Source organism: Helianthus annuus, chromosome 5 (genome assembly GCF_002127325.2).
Source record: "Helianthus annuus cultivar XRQ/B chromosome 5, HanXRQr2.0-SUNRISE, whole genome shotgun sequence".
Lineage (NCBI taxonomy): Eukaryota > Viridiplantae > Streptophyta > Magnoliopsida > Asterales > Asteraceae > Helianthus > Helianthus annuus.
Window position 1 is genome coordinate 31927924 of NC_035437.2, and position 19687 is coordinate 31947610.

General features: G+C 42.1%; 1 protein-coding gene across 1 annotated transcript; it reads right to left on the reverse strand.

The window, feature by feature from the left end:
• Positions 1–819: 819 nt before the first annotated feature.
• On the reverse strand, positions 820–1929 carry LOC110943101. Its single transcript, XM_022184855.1, has one exon. It carries the CDS (start codon positions 1927–1929, stop codon positions 820–822), a length of 1110 nt encoding a protein of 369 aa, XP_022040547.1.
• Between the last annotated feature and the right edge of the window lie 17758 nt (positions 1930–19687).

Genomic DNA, 19687 nt, shown 5'->3' on the forward strand with positions numbered 1-19687 from the left:
CTCCAATCGGGGGATACAAGAATGGGTGCACTCACGAGTTTCTCTTTAAGGAAATCGAACGCTTGAAGACACTCCTTATCAAAGACAAATGGGACGTCCTTCTCAAGGATTCGAGTCATGAGGCGAGTAATCTTTGAAAAATCCTTAATAAAGCGTCGATAGAAGCCCGCATGACCTAAGAAGCTACGAATGGACTTAACACTAGTTGGTGGAGGAAGCCTGCTAATTGTATCTATCTTGGCATGATCTACCTCTATACCGGCTCTAGAAATCTTATGCCCTAAAACAATCCCCTCCGTAACCATGAAATGACACTTTTCCCAATTAACCATCAACTTCGTCTCAACACACCTCTTCATCATTCTCGCTAGATTACCTAAACATTGATCAAACGAATCGCCATATACCGAGAAATCATCCATAAAAACCTCCATAGAGCTCTCAACCGTGTCTTGAAAGATAGCTATCATGCACCGTTGGAATGTAGCCGTAGCGTTAGATAATCCAAAAAGGCATGCGTCGGTACGCGTGTGTGCCATATGGACATGTAAAAGTCATCTTCTCTTGGTCTTCCGGTGCAATAGGGATTTGGAAGTAGCCGGAAAAACCATCAAGGAAAAAATAGAATTGTTGCCCCATGAGACGCTCTAGCATTTGGTCGATAAATGGGAGTGGGAAGTGGTCTTTTCGGGTGGCGTCATTGAGCTTGCGGTAGTCAATACACACACGCCAACCGGTGACCGTACGAGAAGGAATGAGCTCGTTTTTCTCGTTCACGACAACAGTCATCCCCCTTCTTAGGGACGACTTGAGTAGGGCTCACCCATGAAGAATCGGATATGGGGTAATCAAACTGGATTCCATTAACTTCAATACCTCTTTTCTAACTACCTCTTTCATGTTGGGATTTAGGCGCCTTTGAGGTTGCACCACCGGTTTAAACTCATCCTCCATAAGAATACGGTGGGTACAAAAACTGGGGCTAATCTCCTTAATGTCGGACAACTTCCAAGCAATATCCTCCTTGTGCTCCTTTAGCACCTCAACTAACTTCCTCTTCTCCTCCTCCGTCAATTTTGAAGAAATAATGACTGGCATACTCAAATTTTCTCCTAAGAAAGCATACTCTAGGTGTGACGGAAGGACCTTAAGCTCTAGGGGTGGAGTATCTACGGGTTTACTCCCACTCTCTTCCTTAATCTCACAAAGCTCTAAGGTTTCAGGAACCCAAGTCGAATCTACCTCCTCACCCTCGTCAACAAACTCCTCTTCAACTACTCCCTCACTAGCTAGATCAGCGCCACTAATAAAATCTATGCACCCATCAACGCACGATATGAACAAATCTAGGAAGTAAACGGAGTGACACGGGCCACTAGAATCATCACTACCACTAGGGTGTTGCATGGCTCTATCTATCTCAAAGGTAACTATCTCATCTCCCGCACAAAGTGAAATCTTACCGTCAAAGACATCGATGACTGCCTTTGCGGTGCGAAGGAATGGACGGCCAAGAATGATCGTGACTCCCTCATCGGCCTCCATATCTAAAACCACGAAGTCTACGGGAAACACGAACTTATCTACCTTAACAAGTAAATTCTCTATGACTCCACGAGGATACTTGACCGAGCGGTCGACCAAGGACAATGACATACGCGTGGGTGTAAGCTCTCCTAACCCCAGCTTCTCATAAAGAGAAAATGGCATCAAATTGATGCTAGCACCTAAGTCGGCTAAGGCATGAGCGGGGGTAATGGCACCCTCGAAGAAGCATGGAATGGTGAATGTACTCGGGTCGGTTTGTTTCTCCGATAGCTTATTCAAGACCACCGCGGAACAACCTTCAGTCAACAGAATGTTTGAAAGCTCACCTATCCTATCCTTACGCTTAAGAAGGTCCTTAAGGTATTTGGCGTATTTAGGCATGGACTATAAGGCTTCGATGAAAGGAAGGTTGATCTTTAATTGCTTGAACATTTCTAGAAATTGCCCATATTCCTTAGCATATTTTTGATGCTTAAGGCGGGCGGGGTATGGGACGCGTGAATGATCACCTAGCGGTGAAGGCCTAACCCCTATGGGACGTTTTTCAACACTCTTTTCTACTTGAGGCTCCTCGGTGTGTGCGGTACTTGCTGGGTCTAGCCTAATGTGCACCTTACCGGGAGTCTCCATCTCTATCTCCTCGTCCACCTCTTCCTCATCCTCGCTGGGTCTAGCCTAATGTGCACCTTACAGGGAGTCTCCATCTCCATCTCCTCGTCTACCTCTTCCTCATCCTCTATCTCTACTCTCTCTATCTAACTACCTCCCCTAAACTCTTTCCACTATGGGTAGTAATAGGTTTAGCTGAATGGTTAGCCGGGTTTGTGTTGGTGCACGAATGTCTAAAGCTTGCGTCTTAGTCTTAGTTGATCAATGTATAGGGTCTAGAAGTGTTAATTATGCATTGTATAGGGTTTGATATGTAATTTTGGGTTTGTAAAGTCCTGATTTTGCCCCATGTGACAATGTGTCATTTGGAGCGAAATCACAACAAGCTGATTTCGCCCCAAGTGACACATGGTCATTGGAGCGAAATCCAAACCCTATATATAGCTGTAGTGTTTTCTCATTTTGTACGCGCATGTTTACTGTGTAGCCGAACTGCTGCTCGACTATTTCTTGAAGAATTAATGAGAAAACCAGTTTAAAGTGATCTGCTTCTTTTTCTACTCATTTTCTACTTTGATTCATGCTGATTTTGTATTTCCGCTGCATTATCAGTAGTATCTAGCTCTGATTGACTCACACGACTGTCAATAACGGTTCTACAATTGGTATCAGAGCCAGTTGTGAGCTAGTTTACCTGAATCAAAGCATTTTTCTTGCACATTTTGAGTTTCTGGACTTTCCAACGGACAAAATGGACTGAAATTTGGACACATAGTGTAAAACTGTCTAATAACAAACCCTTGAGATTTTCAGACCTAAAAACAGCTTAAAACTGATCTAAAATGGCTCATGAACTGATTTCGCTCGAAGGTACTTGAGTGATTTCGCTCGTAGGTTCAAGCGAAATCAAGTGTTTGTCACACAAGGTTCTAATTTCGCTCGTGCGGTATAAGCGAAATTAGAGGTTTCGCTCTTGTGTTTGAGATTTCGCTCCAAGTGAATCACTGATTTCACTCTTGTGGTTTCAAGTGCTAATTTCGCTCAAAATAACACTTTGATTTCGCTCATATGGTCATTTCCTGATTTCGCTCCTAAGAGCAAAAGTTGATTTCGCTCCAACCACCTTTAAAATCTGATTTCGCTTGTAAAGCCTGTTTTTGTGTAAAAATCACGGTTTGAGCGTTTTAGTCCGTTTCGTACGTGATCGATTGTTGGAAACTCAGTTTGTGTTAAAAGTTTTTCGATAAAAGTAAACTGTTTGTTAAAAAGTGAAACATTTTTGAAATTTTTCACTAAAAATGGAACATCAAGATTTTTACAACTTGTTTGCAGGGAGCGGCATGACGGCTATGCAAAGTCCGGCGAGTATAGTTCAGAATGTTAACATGGAGAATGAATTAGGGACGATGCAAAAGCCACCGAAGCTTATGAGTTTGGATGAATACGCCGGATGGTCAGGTCGTTTCAAAAACTGGGTCCAAGCAAACCACTTCGAATGTTGGATGAAAATAGAGGCGAAGTATGTACCACCGGTTGATGGACTAGGGTTGGAAAAGGGCATCGGGAGTTTAACCGAAACTGAACAGATTGAGTTAAAGGCTGAAAAGAAGATGGTGAGCATTCTGCAACAGGCCATCAAAGAAGATATTCTCGTTTTACTGCAACATGAAGATAATTCTCAGTCGATGTGGCAAGCTTTAAAACTGAAGTTTCAAGGCAGTGTATCGATGATTAAAAGCAAGAAGGCTTTAATCAAGAAAGAATTTGACATTTTTACTGGGATTAAAGGCGAAACAACAAAGCAGTTAATCGAATGATACTGTCATCTTGTGGTAGAAATGAAGCAGTTGGAAATTACAAAGACAAAGGAAGAATGGATTGATAAGCTGTGTGATGCACTACCGTATGATGAATGGGGCACTTACCTTATGATGCTGAAGAATAATTCTGATTTTGTGAATCTCAACCTCAGCTCATTCATTGAGAAGATCGAAGCCCATGAGCTGGAATTGCTGAAAATCAAGAAGATGAACTCAGCGAGTGTGCAGCTAGATGTGTCTCTGTATTACAAAGGCAACACTCCAGTTTCAACCAATCAAAGCCCAAAAATACAGACGGGTTTCATTGTTGATAATACCTCAAGTGTTTCTTCAAACACTCCTCAATCCGGCAATTCTTCACCATTCGTGAACTTTGAACCGAATGTTAAAGCTCAGGAACAGCCTTCACCTCAAAGTTCTACTGGATCCAATCATCAGGCGTACGTTTCTGGGGTACAGTGCAATATTGTGGTAAACATAAAGAATGGAAACGAGATAACTGAAATAGCCGCAAAACAACATATCGAACTACTTGCTTCCGTTCTAGAGGCTTATGAGGGATTAGTGGCAGGGAGGATTGGTAATCCTGACATGACTAAAGAGGATTACGACCAAATCGATCCCGAAGAGCTTGAATTGATTGATATCAAGTGGTGTATGGCAAGTTTGGTTCGAAGGGCTCAACGTTTCATGGAAATTACAGGCCGGAACAGTTTATCAGGTCCCGATCAAAACTTAGGGTTTGATAAGTCAAAAGTTACATGCTTTAAATGTAAAGAGCGTGGTCACTTCAAAAGAGAATGTCCTAACCGTGAAGTGAACAATCATCAAAACCCGTTCACAAACTACTACTACAGGCAAGCGATCTATCACCGACCAAACCAACAGCCAGCTGTTCAGAGGCCGCAGATTGAGAATAAACCGGAAAAGGCGCTCATTGTGAATCAAGATGATGAAAAGGTAGCTGCAGGATTTAGTTGGGATAAATACATCCCAGGTAGCGATGGACAGGCCATGATGGCAGAAGTTGTTGAAATTTCTGAAATGGTGTCTGAGCCAGAAACAATTACTGAAGATGTTTCTGTAGTTGTTGAAGAGATTCCTACTGAGAATGTGATCGATATTGAAGAAATAGCTGCTGAAGTGTATTACTACCAGTCAGAACAGGAGGTATTGGGAAGTTTAATGAAATCTGTATTGTCTCCTAAAATTTCTGAATCTTTTGCATGATATTTTGAAGAACCAAAGACCGGATCATGCCCAAGATTTGAAGAGAAGAAAGAAGTCGTTGAAGAATTGATAGATGTGTTGAAAGAGCTGACTGGAGAGGCATTAAAAGACATAGCTGACAAAGCTCTAATGGGAAAGCTCAAAGAGGTAGACTCAGAACTCGAGGAGTCAAAATCTGTCAGTAGTGTGTCGGTCAAACGAGAGGAATCTGGAGTTCAGGAGATCAAATCTGTCAAAATGTCTGAGTCTGAGTTAGACAATGTCGGTAAAATTGATTGTGTAGAGCAGGTTGTTGAAAAAGTTGTTTCAATCCCTGAAACACCATGCAAACAGTGTTTAGAACCATGCATGGAGTGTCTTGAAAAAGACACTAAGTATCAGGAATTGAAACACCATGCTGATATGATTAAATTTGACCTTGGCCAAGTTAAAGAGGCGTATAATACTCTTGCCAGGTCAATCAAGATGATCCAAAAAGAAAGTGTTAAAAACGATAAAGCAACAAAATTGGCTAAAGCAACACTATTTGATAAACAAATTGAGGTCAATTTTCATTTAGACACGATAGCATCACTTAAAAAGGAACTTGAATTGGCTAAAATTGAAAACGATCGGATTGATAAAAAATTAATGAGTTATGTGGCTTCATCGTACGTTCTTGAACTGATTGCCCCCCAGCAGCCACATGCTGCACCAGTCTTTAAGAGCGTTCCACCCCCAATGTGGAATCATTACACACAGAAATATCCAGATGGGGTGGAAGCTGCTTTGAATCTCAAATTCAGATCGATAGAGGATGATTTGCCTGAAAGCATAGATGTCACATTCTCTGCATCCGATACCGACAACGAATCACAGGTTATCAAAATAGTTGTCGATCAGGTGTTGGATGAGGAGAGTGATAAATCTGAAAAATTTCAATCTGAAAAGGTTGTTAGTGATTCTGAAGATGAGGGGAATTTCTTAGATCGGTTCATACCGAAATCGGAAAAGAGTGCGAATGATGATCCGATTATGGTGGTATACACTATGATTGGAACAGACAAACTTTATTCCGATTTCGAGTATCCTCTTCAGAATGTGAAGATTGAGAATGTCGAAAAAGTGTTTAAATTGGTTGAAATGAACATTAATGAGGTCAATAACAGGGAATTCTTTTCAAAACCTAAAAAATCGTTTGTTACATCACGTCCTACAAGTTCGGGAAAGAAAGAAGGGGATGGTAAAGGAAATAATCAGAAAAACAATTTTAAAAACAAAGGAATCGGTTTTGAGAAGAAAACGGCTAAGCAGGTGTTTAAGCCGAAAGAGAAGATGAATGATATTTTTGTCGCTGGTCCTAGTGTTGACGATGAGAAGGATTATATTTTTAGTCAAAAGGCTGTGGACGATTTCATTACAGCGAAAAAGTTGAAATAAGAGACAGTCAAATCAACTTTGTTGAATATGACAAAAGGGTGTGTTATCGCTGTAGTGAAATCGGGCACATGGCGAAACAGTGTCAGAAAGTGATTAAGAAACCTGTTCAAAAACCAAGTGTTCAAAAACCAACTGTTCAAAAACCAACTGTTCAAAAACCAACTGTTCAAAAACCAACTGTTCGAAAACCTCGAATTAAATCACTGATTGAAACAAAAGGTAAAATGCCGACGGTTTCTCCGATCCGCATTTTGAAGAGAGGTGAATCTTTGAAGTCGGAGGATAAGCCGAAATCGACTTTCGAGATTGGCGAATCCTCTAAGACTCGCAAGACTTCAAAAATTTACCCTAAAACAAAAGTTTTTGAAAACCAATCTTGGGTCGCAAAATCGAAACCATCTGTTGAGGTCAAAAAGATGGAGAATGCTTTGAAAATTGAAGCAAGTATTTTTAAAGATGACATTGTTGAGTTTGAAAATGAAGTTGATAAGTTTCTTGCTGAATTTCCCCCGATAACAAATAAAATAAAATCAATTGTGAAAGAAGAGGTTCCAAATGTCACATTTAATTTTCCGAAAACAGATGAGAAGTGTGATGTTGTATTCGGCAGTGTGTCTGAGGTTAAGAAATCATGGGCTTCATTGTTTGAATAGGTCGATTTGATGTTTTGCAGGGGCTGACCAAGTCTATATTGTCAAAATGGATCATGGATAGTGGTGCTTCAAGGCATATGACTGGGACGCTAGCTCTTCTCTATGATGTCAAATCCATAAATGGAAGCTATGTAGGATTTGCCGGGAATCAAGGCGGGAGAATCGTTGGTCAAGGAACGTTGACAAATGGCGTGATTTCGTTCGACAAAGTGAACTACATAGTAGAATTACAAAACAATTTACACAGTATTTCGCAAATTTGTGATAAAGCTTTTAGTGTACATGTTACAAACAAAGAATGTGTGGTTTTGAAACCAGGGTTTAAAATCCCTGATGAGATGGTGTTGTTGCGCGCTCCGTGGGAAAATGATCTTTATATTCTTGATATGAGCGTCGCAACGCCAACAACTCATCAGAAACAATGTTTTGTGTCAGACTAAAGCGACGGAAAAAGATTCGATAATGTGGCATCGTAAGATGGGCCAAATTCATGTGCGTAAAATGAACTTTTTAGTACACAATGATTTGGTTGATGGTGTAAATCTGAAGAATTTTCACTTGAATGATGATTGTGTAGCATGCAAGAAAGGGAAGCAGACTCGGAAGTCACACCCACTGAAGATCCTCAACACAATCAGGTTACCTCTTGAGAGATTACACATGGATCTCTTTGGGCCTGTCAACGTAAAGAGCATCAGCGGAAACTTGTATTGCCTGGTGGTGACTGATGACTTTACGAGATTCTCATGGGTAGTGTGCTTAGAAAGAAAAGATCAAACTTTTGAGTCGTTGATGGTGCTATTCAAGAAGATGGAAACGGTGTATAAGCTGTCGATCCGGAGGATTCGTAGTGACAACGGAACGGAATTCAAAAACAACAAGATGTACGAGTTCTGCAATGAGAAGGGAATTCTTCATGAATTCAGTGCTCCGTACACACCACAGCAGAATGGCGTTGCTGAACGAAAGAATCGGACCCTGATAGAGACAGCCCGTACGATGTTAGCCGATTCCAAGCTACCAATCTTTTTCTGGAGCGAGGCAGTATCTGCAGCCTACTATACGTTGAATCGAGTTCTAACTGTCAAGAAATACAAAAAGACATGCTTTGAGCTGCTGCACCGTTATAAGCCGGATCTTGAGTTTTTGGAGCCATTCGGGTCTCCTTGCATGTTTATTGATGAAAAAGGTAAATTTGGCGCTAAATCTAATGAGGGTTTCTTTGTAGGTTACGCAAGCCCACTAAAGAGGGTGTTCGTACCGTGCCTGGGGAAAGTGATTCAAGTCCAGCATGTGGATTGTTAGAAGCATACTTCATCACCACAACTTCCCGGACAAAGATTCCTGTTCGATTACGATAAGCTCTGGGAGTCGTTTCAACTACCGATATAGCCGAGTGATGAGGAACTAGCTCTTCTATACAAGTACCAGCAATATATGTCACAAGAGCCAGTATCTAGACCGCTAGAAGTTTCTCAACCCACCGGGGGTACTCACGATGATGAAGCCGGACCGAGTGGAACAGCTCACGAACCTCCAGAGGAACCAGCTCCATCTTTTGACGAATCTGACGACTCAGAAGCGGAACCCGCTCCAACTTTTGACGAGGATCCAACGGAAGCTGAGGATCAAACCGTTGATCTTGACATATCGAGCTTGGAATCGGAAGTGAATGTACCTGACAATGCTATGCCTCGGACGTTGTCTTACCATCCGTCAGAGCAGATAATTGGTGACCTGCAAAGTGGTGTCAAAACCCGAGATCAACTAAATCGAGCTCTTACATGTTTCTATTCTTCTATTGCTGATGTGTAGAAAGAAGTCTCATTAAAATGTTTTATTTCGCAGATCGAGCCCAGAACTTACAAAGAGGCATTGACTGAGGATAGCTGGGTAAATGCAATGCAGGAGGAGCTGCAACAATTTGAAAAGCTGGGTGTTTGGAGACTCGTTGATCCACCAAAGAATCAGAAGTTAATCAAAACAAAGTGGGTTTTTAAGTGCAAACGAGATGATAGAGGTGTCGTGGTGAGAAACAAAGCGCGACTAGTGGTACAAGGCTTTACTCAACAAGAAGGCATCGACTACGATAAAGTCTACACGCCGGTTGCCAGACTCGAGGCAATTCGGATCTTTCTAGCCTTCGCGTCATGGAAAGATTTTAAAGTGTACCAGCTAGACGTAAAATCTGCCTTCCTTTACGGAAAAATCAGAGAACAAGTGTATGTGGGGGCAACCGCCGGGGTTCACAGATCCACTGCACAAAAACAAGGTGTATCTACTGGACAAAGCGCTTTACGGACTTCACCAGGCCCCGAGAGCCTGGTACGAGACGCTTTCCCAATACTTGTTGGCCAACGGGTTCACAAGAGGGACAGTAGACAGCACTTTGTTCACCAAGGAAGAGGCAGGACATTTGTTGATCGTGCAGATTTATGTTGACGATATCATTTTTGGTTCCACCAACGATGATCTTTGTAAAGAATTTGAGAAAGTGATGAAGAAAAAGTTTGAGATGAGTTCGATGGGGGAGATGAAGTTCTTCCTCGGGCTGCAGGTGGAGCAAATGCCCGATGGAATCTTCATTCACCAAACGAAATATGTGAAGGACGTGCTTGACAAGTTCGACATGACAGATTGCAGTCCTGCATCAACCCCCCTTGCACAGAATCACGGGATTTGTCCAGATGAAAATGGAGTGAAAATGGACGAGACATTGTACCGATCAATCATTGGATCTCTGATGTATCTCACGGCTTCCCCTCCAGACATCATGTACCCTACATGCCTCTGTGCCAGATATCAGTCGAATCCAAATCAGTCACACCTGACCATTGTGAAACGTATCTTACGGTATTTGTGTAACACCTCGAAATTTTTGTGTCCAATGATGTGTTAACACGTGTCATTTGATTACACGTGGCATCTATATTAAATGAAAGGACTAATTTTGACAAACCTTGAAAGTATATAAATTCGAGGGTTATAAATGTCAACAAGGGTAAATATACTGTATAGTAACCCTAAATAATGCTTGTACCTTCAAACGAATAAATCATAGATCGTACGGAAGCGAAACACGGAAGAAAGTGAGAGATTACGAACTACAGGGGTTAACTGTGTCAACATGTTTAATTATACCTCTGAGTGACCCTTTAACGTTCCCGAGGCTTCGTAAAAGTATTATACGCTCACTAGAATATACTGTATAAATTCCGCGAAGTTCCGTCTTAAAACGAGAGAGTTATACTCGAATTCGTATGTGAAGGGTTAAAAGCGTCAACTGTGAAAGTTAAGACTTTCCAAATAATTAATAAATTAACCGGGGACTTTATAATGCGGGTAAATAACACGAGGCCCCTATCGGTAAATAACCGAGGGCCAAACCGCAAAGTTACCCCTTCGAACCCGAAAGGTCAGGTAAATCATTACGAAAGATTTCGTTATTAATTACCAGGATTTCGTAATCATTTCAAAAGATTTAAAGTTTCTGGAAATCTGGCCTCTCGCGACCCGCGTTAAGTATTAGCCTAAGTGTAGGCAGGTCGCGAGCCACCTCAATTACGCGTCTGATTTCTTAAACTCAGGCGACCCGCGTAAAAGTGCATGGGAACTCCCATGCGGGTCGCGTGAGACGCCCAGATGCAGAAAGTTGGTGTTTTCTTGACTTTTGAGCATTATGAACGATCAATCTCCAATAAATGAGGCATGGGCGCCCCCTACTCGACCCATAACCCTCTGGGACACCTACCCATCATCTCTGGACTGTTGTAGGTGTTTGTAATGATCATAGATGTTTGGCATTGGCTATAAATAGCCACATTATGCACATAACATTCACAACACCAAAAACACACATCTCTGGTCATTGCAAGAGCCCTCAGGTCCTCTTCTCTGCTCTATAATCAGCTCTCAACTTCTGTAAGTTGCCTAGATCATTTATAATTCAGTTTATGCTTAGTAAATAGCTAGAAAACAAACCGTCGTAAATACGGTTTGACTTTAAATTAAATCCACGATGGTTCTGTCTTATGACGAATCAAAGGTGGTTATAAGTTGGTATCAATGAGGGTAATAAACCCCTAAAAGGGTTCCCCCTGATCACCACTCTAACTATGTCAAATATCGAGTCAAACGTGCGGTTAAAAAGTCAACAGAAAGCTATTTTAGCGATTTATGCATAATCTGTAATGTATATGTTATGAAACCTGTTTTGACACCTATAAAACATGATATTAAGTATATAAACTTGTTTGCGCTCGTTTGAATCGATCATTTGCTATATTGACCCGGTTCGGAGCCGAATGTCGCAAAAGTTTGACTTTTGCTTTGACTTCAGTTCTGACCCGTTTTAGTGAGGTATAGATATGCCTTAGGACTCTCTTAGGACCAGGTCACATGTCGGTATAAACCTCTGTGATCGGTTCATGAGTTATCCGAGTCTTTTGCGCATTTCCGTCATTCGCCTAAAAGTTGACCGTAACGGCCATTTTGAAAATAAAACGAGTATTTCGGACACGTGAACGGACCAGAACCTTGCTTATTAAAATATAAGCATGTCCTTAAAGTTTCACGTCAATCCGAGGTCTAGAATGAGAGTTATGCTAAATAGCGCAATTTAAGTAAACTTTTGTAATTAACGGCGCAATTAGCATAACACCTATCTAAACCAAGATTTCGTCACCAAAACTTTTACCCACTGTATTAAAATAATATTTTGGGAATTTTAAAGATTTTTAATAATTTTTACCTCGCTCATAACCTGCGGTTATGGCTACGATTCGGTAAATACCGAATATGCCCTTTTCGGCCAAAACATGAGTTCTACAAGGTCTTTTGACCCGATTCCAGTTGCTACTGATTTTAAATAATAAATAAAGTATTTTAAGCTCTATAAGCTGTTCGGGAAACTCAGATTTCCTGCAGAACTCGAAAAGCCCTTTTTAAAGTCTTTAAATTGACCGAAAAGTCCCTACGGGGCGTAATATTAACTTAAACTCGTTACGGGCGTCACGGAAGGTATCCTACTGATACCACAACCCATTTAAGGCATATTGACTTAGGAAATAAGCGTACGACTCTCATGATTAACCGTTTCGCCTATTGCGCGCACAGTTCGGCTTATGAAACTAGTTTTCATAAATTAGCCGATACGGGTCAAATTATATTATTTGAACCCCAAAATCCAGAGTGTGAACCATTAACCCATATAAAACAAGTCTCTGAACTTGTTGGGTCAGAATCACACTCCATTCTCGGTTTTCGCCTTTTCGCGCGATTAAACCATATCTATATATATCGGAACCAACCGGTCTAGGCTACGGCCATTATAACGACTCGTTAGGATTCTAAGAGGTTAATTAAAACCTTCGTTCCAGATTAGGAGCCCCAGTAAAAGCTATCGGTGATTTAATCCAAATTAAGGAAATATACTTGCAAAGGTAAATACTTTAACTTATTTCCCCTATATGGGCTTGGGTTACGGTATATTAATACCACTTGATTGAGCATTATATTCTTCCATCGCTTAGGTGGTTAATTAAATAATATGATCGGCTCATTTAAACAGTTTTGTTTCTTAAAAGCCTTTAGGGGGTTTAATGACCGTTGTCCCGGATATCCTTGGCATCATTTTACGAAATGCCCACGACCATCGACATCCCGGTGTAGGCGTACACCCGGTATATATTGTCGACATTAAATTAAAAGACGTAGCCGTTGGTTTTTATACTACGGTTTTACGCAATGTGGTGTGTCTATAAATCTTTAACCCGGCACGACCCGGGCTACTGAACGCATAAAAGAACATGTAAAACGTTCACAAGATTTTATTATAATTTTCCCAAGTTATAAAAGAGTTTGTGCCTTGTGCATTCAAATCAATTTTAATAAACATTTTCAAATGTGTCAGTTGAATGTATTTACCAGTGTAAACTGACGTATTTTCCCCAAAAAGATTAAGTGCAGGTACTATACGAAATGGGCTGGTTTAGGCGTCCTAAGCATCGTACATGTTCTCGCAAACTCGATGCTGCATCTGAATGAACAATATTTATTACTTTTTGATCCGCTGTGGATATATTCAACTTCTGTAATACATTTGATATTACAACCAGAGGTTGAAGTTTATATATTTATCTTAAGCTTCCGCTGTGCATTATATAATTATGTGGTTTGACTATATTGTTGCCAACATCGTCACGGTAATCCCCCACTGGGCCCACCGGTGAGACACGTGGAAATCGGGGTGTGACAGGTTGGTATCAGAGCCAATATTGAGCGAATTAAACACTATCCTATTGTGTTTAATCTCAATGACACAATTGCACATACTTGAGTCTAGACAAGAACTTAGGACAAAAATTGGAATAACAATTCGAGGAGGAATAACAAAATTTTGTCTTTTCTTTTATTATTTGTATTTAAAGTTTTATTAATCAGGAAAATGCCACCTGTAATATTCCGAGGAAGAGGAAGGGGAAGAAGAGGCAGAGGAGAAATCGTGACACATCACGATAACGAAGCTGGACCATCTGATACAAGACATCCTTCGATGACACGGAGCGAAGAGCCACAACGACGAAGAGATCTTTACGAACTCGCGAGGCATTCCACTTCGCACAGCTCGACGCCATCCTACCGGCACTCCTTTGGGCCAAACTCAGAAAATGATCCCAACAACCCACAACCTTCCTTCATACCTCTACAACGTTCGGTATCGACCCGGAATTATGACGACCCTACTCCCTACTACATAGGTCAGTTTAATCCAGCTGACTACATACAGGAACCTTCAGGTTTTGTTCCACTAGGGCCACAAGATCATTTCTCCGAGGACCATATGGATGAAGATACTGATCCAACTGAACCTGCGCGTGGTACGCCCACGCATCCGATAGAAGTCTCTGATGGGTCATCCTTCCATGGTACACCCTATCAAGGACCAGACAGTTTCCAAGCGTTGTTTGACCGACATGAGTGGTACTACACACCACCTCAACAGACATCTCAACAACCGCGACATCCACAGGATCCCTCTGAGGATTCACGCTTTGAGGCAGTTACGCCACCACCTCCGCCACCGGCGCAACCAGTAATACCTGATCCGCCAAGGCGTAGGAGGACAAATGCTCGTATGTCTACACGAGGAGGAGGGGGTATCCACTTCAGCACTCCTCGACATTCTAGTAGTAGCCACTATCCGCCACTACAAGAAGAAGGACCTTCAAGTCCTATACAGGAGGCGAACTCCGCACCAGCTGCACAAAATTCGCCACCATTTGGGTATGACCAACCCATACCTGCTTACACGGGTCCAACGGCTTACAACCCGTTCGAACCGTCACAAGCACAATACAACTACGGCTATGAGCGCGACCCATATGTGGTGTCGGCTAGATATAATGCGCGCTACCCAGACGGAGCACACGGAAACATGGGACCACCGGACTACTCAGCTCATGGGTATCCAATACCTCCCAGACCTCCAGCTCCGCAACACGCGCCACAACCACGATTTTCTCCTCCTGAACAGGAAGAGATACTCCATCGACTAGATCGTGTGGAGAGAGAGTTCGAAGAAGAGAAAAAGAGCCACCGAGGATTTCTCAAAGGCTTGGCGAACCTACTAAAGGGCAAAAAGAAGAAACGTGACCACTAGCCCTTAATAGTTATACCAATGTAATTTCTACTTTGAAATAAAGTCCCTGCGTGGACATTTATCGTATCCAGTCTCTACGAAGACTTATCTTTTAGTCCTTACATGGACACCTATCTTGTATTAGTCCCTGCGTGGACTTGTCACTTATTTTATACCTCTAAGGAGGTATGTACTATTTGAAAGACCCGTTTAGGGCAATATGTAATTGTATTTGAGATTATGGAATGTATGTTATGAGTTTTGTTTTAATATATATAAAATAAATCAAAACCATTCCTTTTATATTGATCTGCCTAAATAAAGAATCTTAAAGGGGTGAAACCTAGCTTGGTGTCTTTTAAGATCCAGTCAAGATGGTACGACCTAATTGAAAAGATTCTGATTCCCTGTTAACCTCTGTACGCATGTTAACAATCATGGCAGATGTGATTCGTTAAAATCACGCACGTCATTCTTATACAATAATCCTTTAAGGATTTCAAAACCCAACTAAGTGATTTATAAATCGTGGGTTAAATCACCAATGAAGGTGATCAATATTATTAAAACATCCATTAGAGATGTAGTGCCTACGGGCCAACCTTATTAAAACATCCATTAGAGATGTAGTGCCTACGGGCCAATATTATTAAAACATCCATTAGAGATGTAGTGCCTACGGGCCAACCTTATTAAAACATCCATTAGTGATGTAGTGCCTACGGGCCAATATTATTAAAACATCCATTAGTGATGTAGTGCCTACGGGCCAACCTTATTAAGACATCCATTAGTGATGTAGTGCCTACGGGCCAGTATTATTAAAAACATCCATAGTGATGTAGTGCCTACGGGCCAACCTTATTAAAACATCCATTAGAGATGTAGTGCCTACGGGCCAATATTATTAAAACATCCATTAGAGATGTAGTGCCTACGGGCCAACCTTATTAAAACATCCATTAGAGATGTAGTGCCTACGGGCCAACCTTATTAAAACATCCATTAGAGATGTAGTGCCTACGGGCCAACCACATTAAAAAATCCATTAGAGGTGTAGTGCCTATGGGCCGTAATAATTGTCTTATAACGACAAAAGACAGTGGTGGTCTATGACTCTCTGTCAGAAAGAGATAAAAGAACTACGGTTCAAATCTCTATGCCTTTGATTCTCTGAAATCTCGGCTAAAATTATAAAACATCATCATGATTAGGCTTTATGCCGCCAATACTATTTATATAGCTGAAATAGGATATATTCAAATCCTAATATGTAATGAAGTAATAAGTTAACCAAATATGGTCTCTGTACCATGGTTGACAAATTGTCATAAACGACAATTATATAATAATCTCCTAAATAAAATTTTGTTATCTTCTGTAACAGATTCAAGTTACAATGGCGGATCCCAACGGAGAGAATAGCCATACTAATGATGATGAGTACGACAATACGCCAGTACATTTGACAGGCGCACAACTGAAGGCTCTGATTGACAATGCTGTTCAGGCAGCTCTTGATCGTCAATATACTGAGTCCCAAGGCAGAACCGTGTCAAAACCACCCTCTAAACCAAAGACACACTCCAAACCACCCTCTCAACCCAAGAAAGATGACGAGAAACACTCGTCCACTAAGAACAGCGTTCATCGCGATAGAGAATATACTGATGCATCCAGTGCTAAGGGTTGCACTTACAAGTATTTTGTATCTTGTAAGCCCCGGGAATTTACAGGGGAAAAAGGTGCTGTTGATTGTATCACCTGGCTAGACGAGATGGACACTATTGTGGACATCAGCGGGTGTGCAGCGAGGGATGTGGTGAAATATGTGTCCCAGTCATTTAAGGGCGAGGCCCTGGCATGGTGGAGGGCGTTGGTGCAGGCATCTGGTAAGTTTGCTTTGTACAAGATGACATGGGAGGAATTTATTGCTCTCATTAAGGAAAACTACTGCCCTCAGCATGAGGTTGAGAGGATCGAGGCTGACTTTGTGTCACTGGTGATGACGAACCTGGACTGCCAGGCATATTTGACGAGTTTCAATTCAATGTCTCGTCTGGTCCCGTACCTTGTGACCCCAGAACCTCGAAGAATCGCCCGTTTTATTGGGGGCTTGGAGCCCGCAATAAAGGCGAGTGTAAAGGCCTCTCGGCCGACGACCTTCAGGTCAGTTACTGACCTCTCCTTGTCTCTCACTTTAGACGCGGTCCGTCTGAGGACCCTAAGGAGCAAGGAGGCTGAGAAGAGGAAACGTGAGGATGATACCTCACGAAAATCTGGGAAGAAGCACCGTGGAAACGGTGACGGCAAGAGAGGGGCTGAGACAAAGAAAGATGGGCAAGCTGGTGAAAGGCCCAACTGCAAGATCTGCAAGAAACCCCACTCTGGGAAATGCAGATTTGCATCAAACTCACAGTCGCAATCAAAGACTCCTTCCTGTGGACTATGCAAGTCCAAGGATCATAAGATCGTGGAGTGCAAGAAAATCAAGGATGCAACCTGCTATGGTTGTAATGAAAAAGGGCACATCAAGAGTAACTGCCCAAAGTATGCCAAGAAGGCGGAAGAGACAAAGAAGTCAAATGCGAGAGTTTTTCGCATGGATGCAAAGGAAGCGGTCCAGAACGACAACGTGCTTACAGGTACTTTTCTCGTAAATAACATATTTGCAAGAGTACTATTCGATTCTGGCGCTGATAAATCCTTTGTAGACCAGAAATTTTGCCAACTACTAAACATGCCTATCAAAACCCTTGATATGAAATATGAAGTAGAGTTAGCAGACGGCACGATAGAAACCGTCTCAACTGTTCTAGAAGGATGTGAAATGTCCATTAGGAACCATTCTTTTCCTCTATCTCTACTTCCCTTCAAACTAGCGGGTTTTGACATTGTGCTAGGCATGGACTGGTTATCCCATAACCAGGCCCAAATCATTTGCGGCAAGAGGCAGATAGTGCTAAAGACTCCGAGTGGTGAATCTCTTACCATTCAAGGAGATACGCAGTACGGGTTACCCGAGGACGTATCTATGCTCAAAGCTTCTAGGTGTTTAAACAGAGGCTGTGTAATTTACATGGCTCAGGTGATAATTGAAGAACCGAAGCCGAAGATCGAGGATCTTCCTGTCATTTCTGAATACCCCGAGGTTTTTCCTGAAGAACTACCTGGCTTGCCACCAGATAGACAAGTGGAGTTCAGAATAGACATCATTCCTGGAGCGGCTCCGATAGCAAAAGCACCTTACAGGCTAGCTCCAACGGAAATGAAAGAACTAAGAACCCAGTTGGATGAACTGCTGGCGAAAGGTTTTATCAGACCTAGTTCATCTCCCTGGGGAGCACCGGTCCTATTTGTAAAGAAGAAGGACGGATCGATGCGGTTGTGCATCGACTACCGAGAGCTAAATAAAGTTACCATAAAGAATAGATATCCTTTACCAAGGATCGATGACCTATTCGATCAGCTGCAAGGAGCAAGCTACTTCTCGAAGATCGACTTGAGGTCGGGCTATCATCAGCTAAGGGTCAGAGATGAAGATGTACACAAGACTGCATTTAGGACTCGCTATGGTCATTACGAGTTCCTAGTGATGCCTTTTGGGCTCACAAATGCACCGGCTGCGTTCATGGATCTCATGAATCGCGTCTGCAAGCCGTATTTGGACAAATTTGTCATAGTCTTCATCGACGATATCCTTATATATTCCAAGAACCAAACAGACCACGAGAAGCACCTCCGTTGCATTCTCGAATTACTACAGCGTGAGAAACTCTACGCCAAATTCTCGAAATGTGAATTCTGGCTACGAGAGGTTCAGTTTTTAGGTCACGTTGTAAGTGAGCATGGTATCCAAGTGGATCCCGCTAAGGTAGAGGCGGTCATGAACTGGCAAGAGCCAAAGACGCCTACCGAAATTCGTAGTTTCCTGGGATTAGCAGGATACTACCGGAGGTTTATTGAAAATTTTTCAAGGATTGCTGCGCCCTTGACTTCCTTGACCAAGAAGAAAGAAAAGTTTATTTGGGGCCCAAAGCAGCAAGAGTCCTTCGAAATACTGAAGCAAAAGCTAAGCAACGCACCTGTGTTGACACTACCTGAGGGAACAGATGAATTTGTAGTTTTCTGCGATGCATCACACACAGGCATGGGGTGTGTGCTTATGCAGAAGGGCAAGGTGATTGCCTATGCTTCAAGGCAATTAAAGGTGCACGAAAAGAATTACACCACCCATGATATGGAGTTGGGTGCCGTTGTATTTGCACTAAAATTGTGGAGGCATTACCTTTATGGTATTAAATTTGTGATTTATTCTGATCACAAAAGCCTCCAGCACCTGTTCAACCAGAAGGAGTTGAACATGAGGCAGCGCCGTTGGATGGAAACCTTGAATGACTATGATTGCGAGATCAGGTACCATCCCGGCAAGGCGAATGTAGTCGCCGATGCCTTGAGCAGAAAAGAAAGGGTAAAACCTATTCGAATCAATGCCAAGAGCATTGAGGTCAAGAACAATTTAATTGAAAGGATTTTAGTTGCACAGCGAGAGGCTGTGTTGGAAGCTAATTACCCTAATGAAAAGCTGGGAGTAACTGAGAAGCAGTTGACTCTTAGCAAGGATGGAATTCTTAGGCTGAACGGACGTATATGGGTTCCGATTTATGGAGGACTACGAGATGTTGTTCTCCAGGAAGCCCATAGTTCCAAATACTCAGTCCATCCTGGTGCTGACAAGATGTACCAAGAATTAAAGGCAAATTATTGGT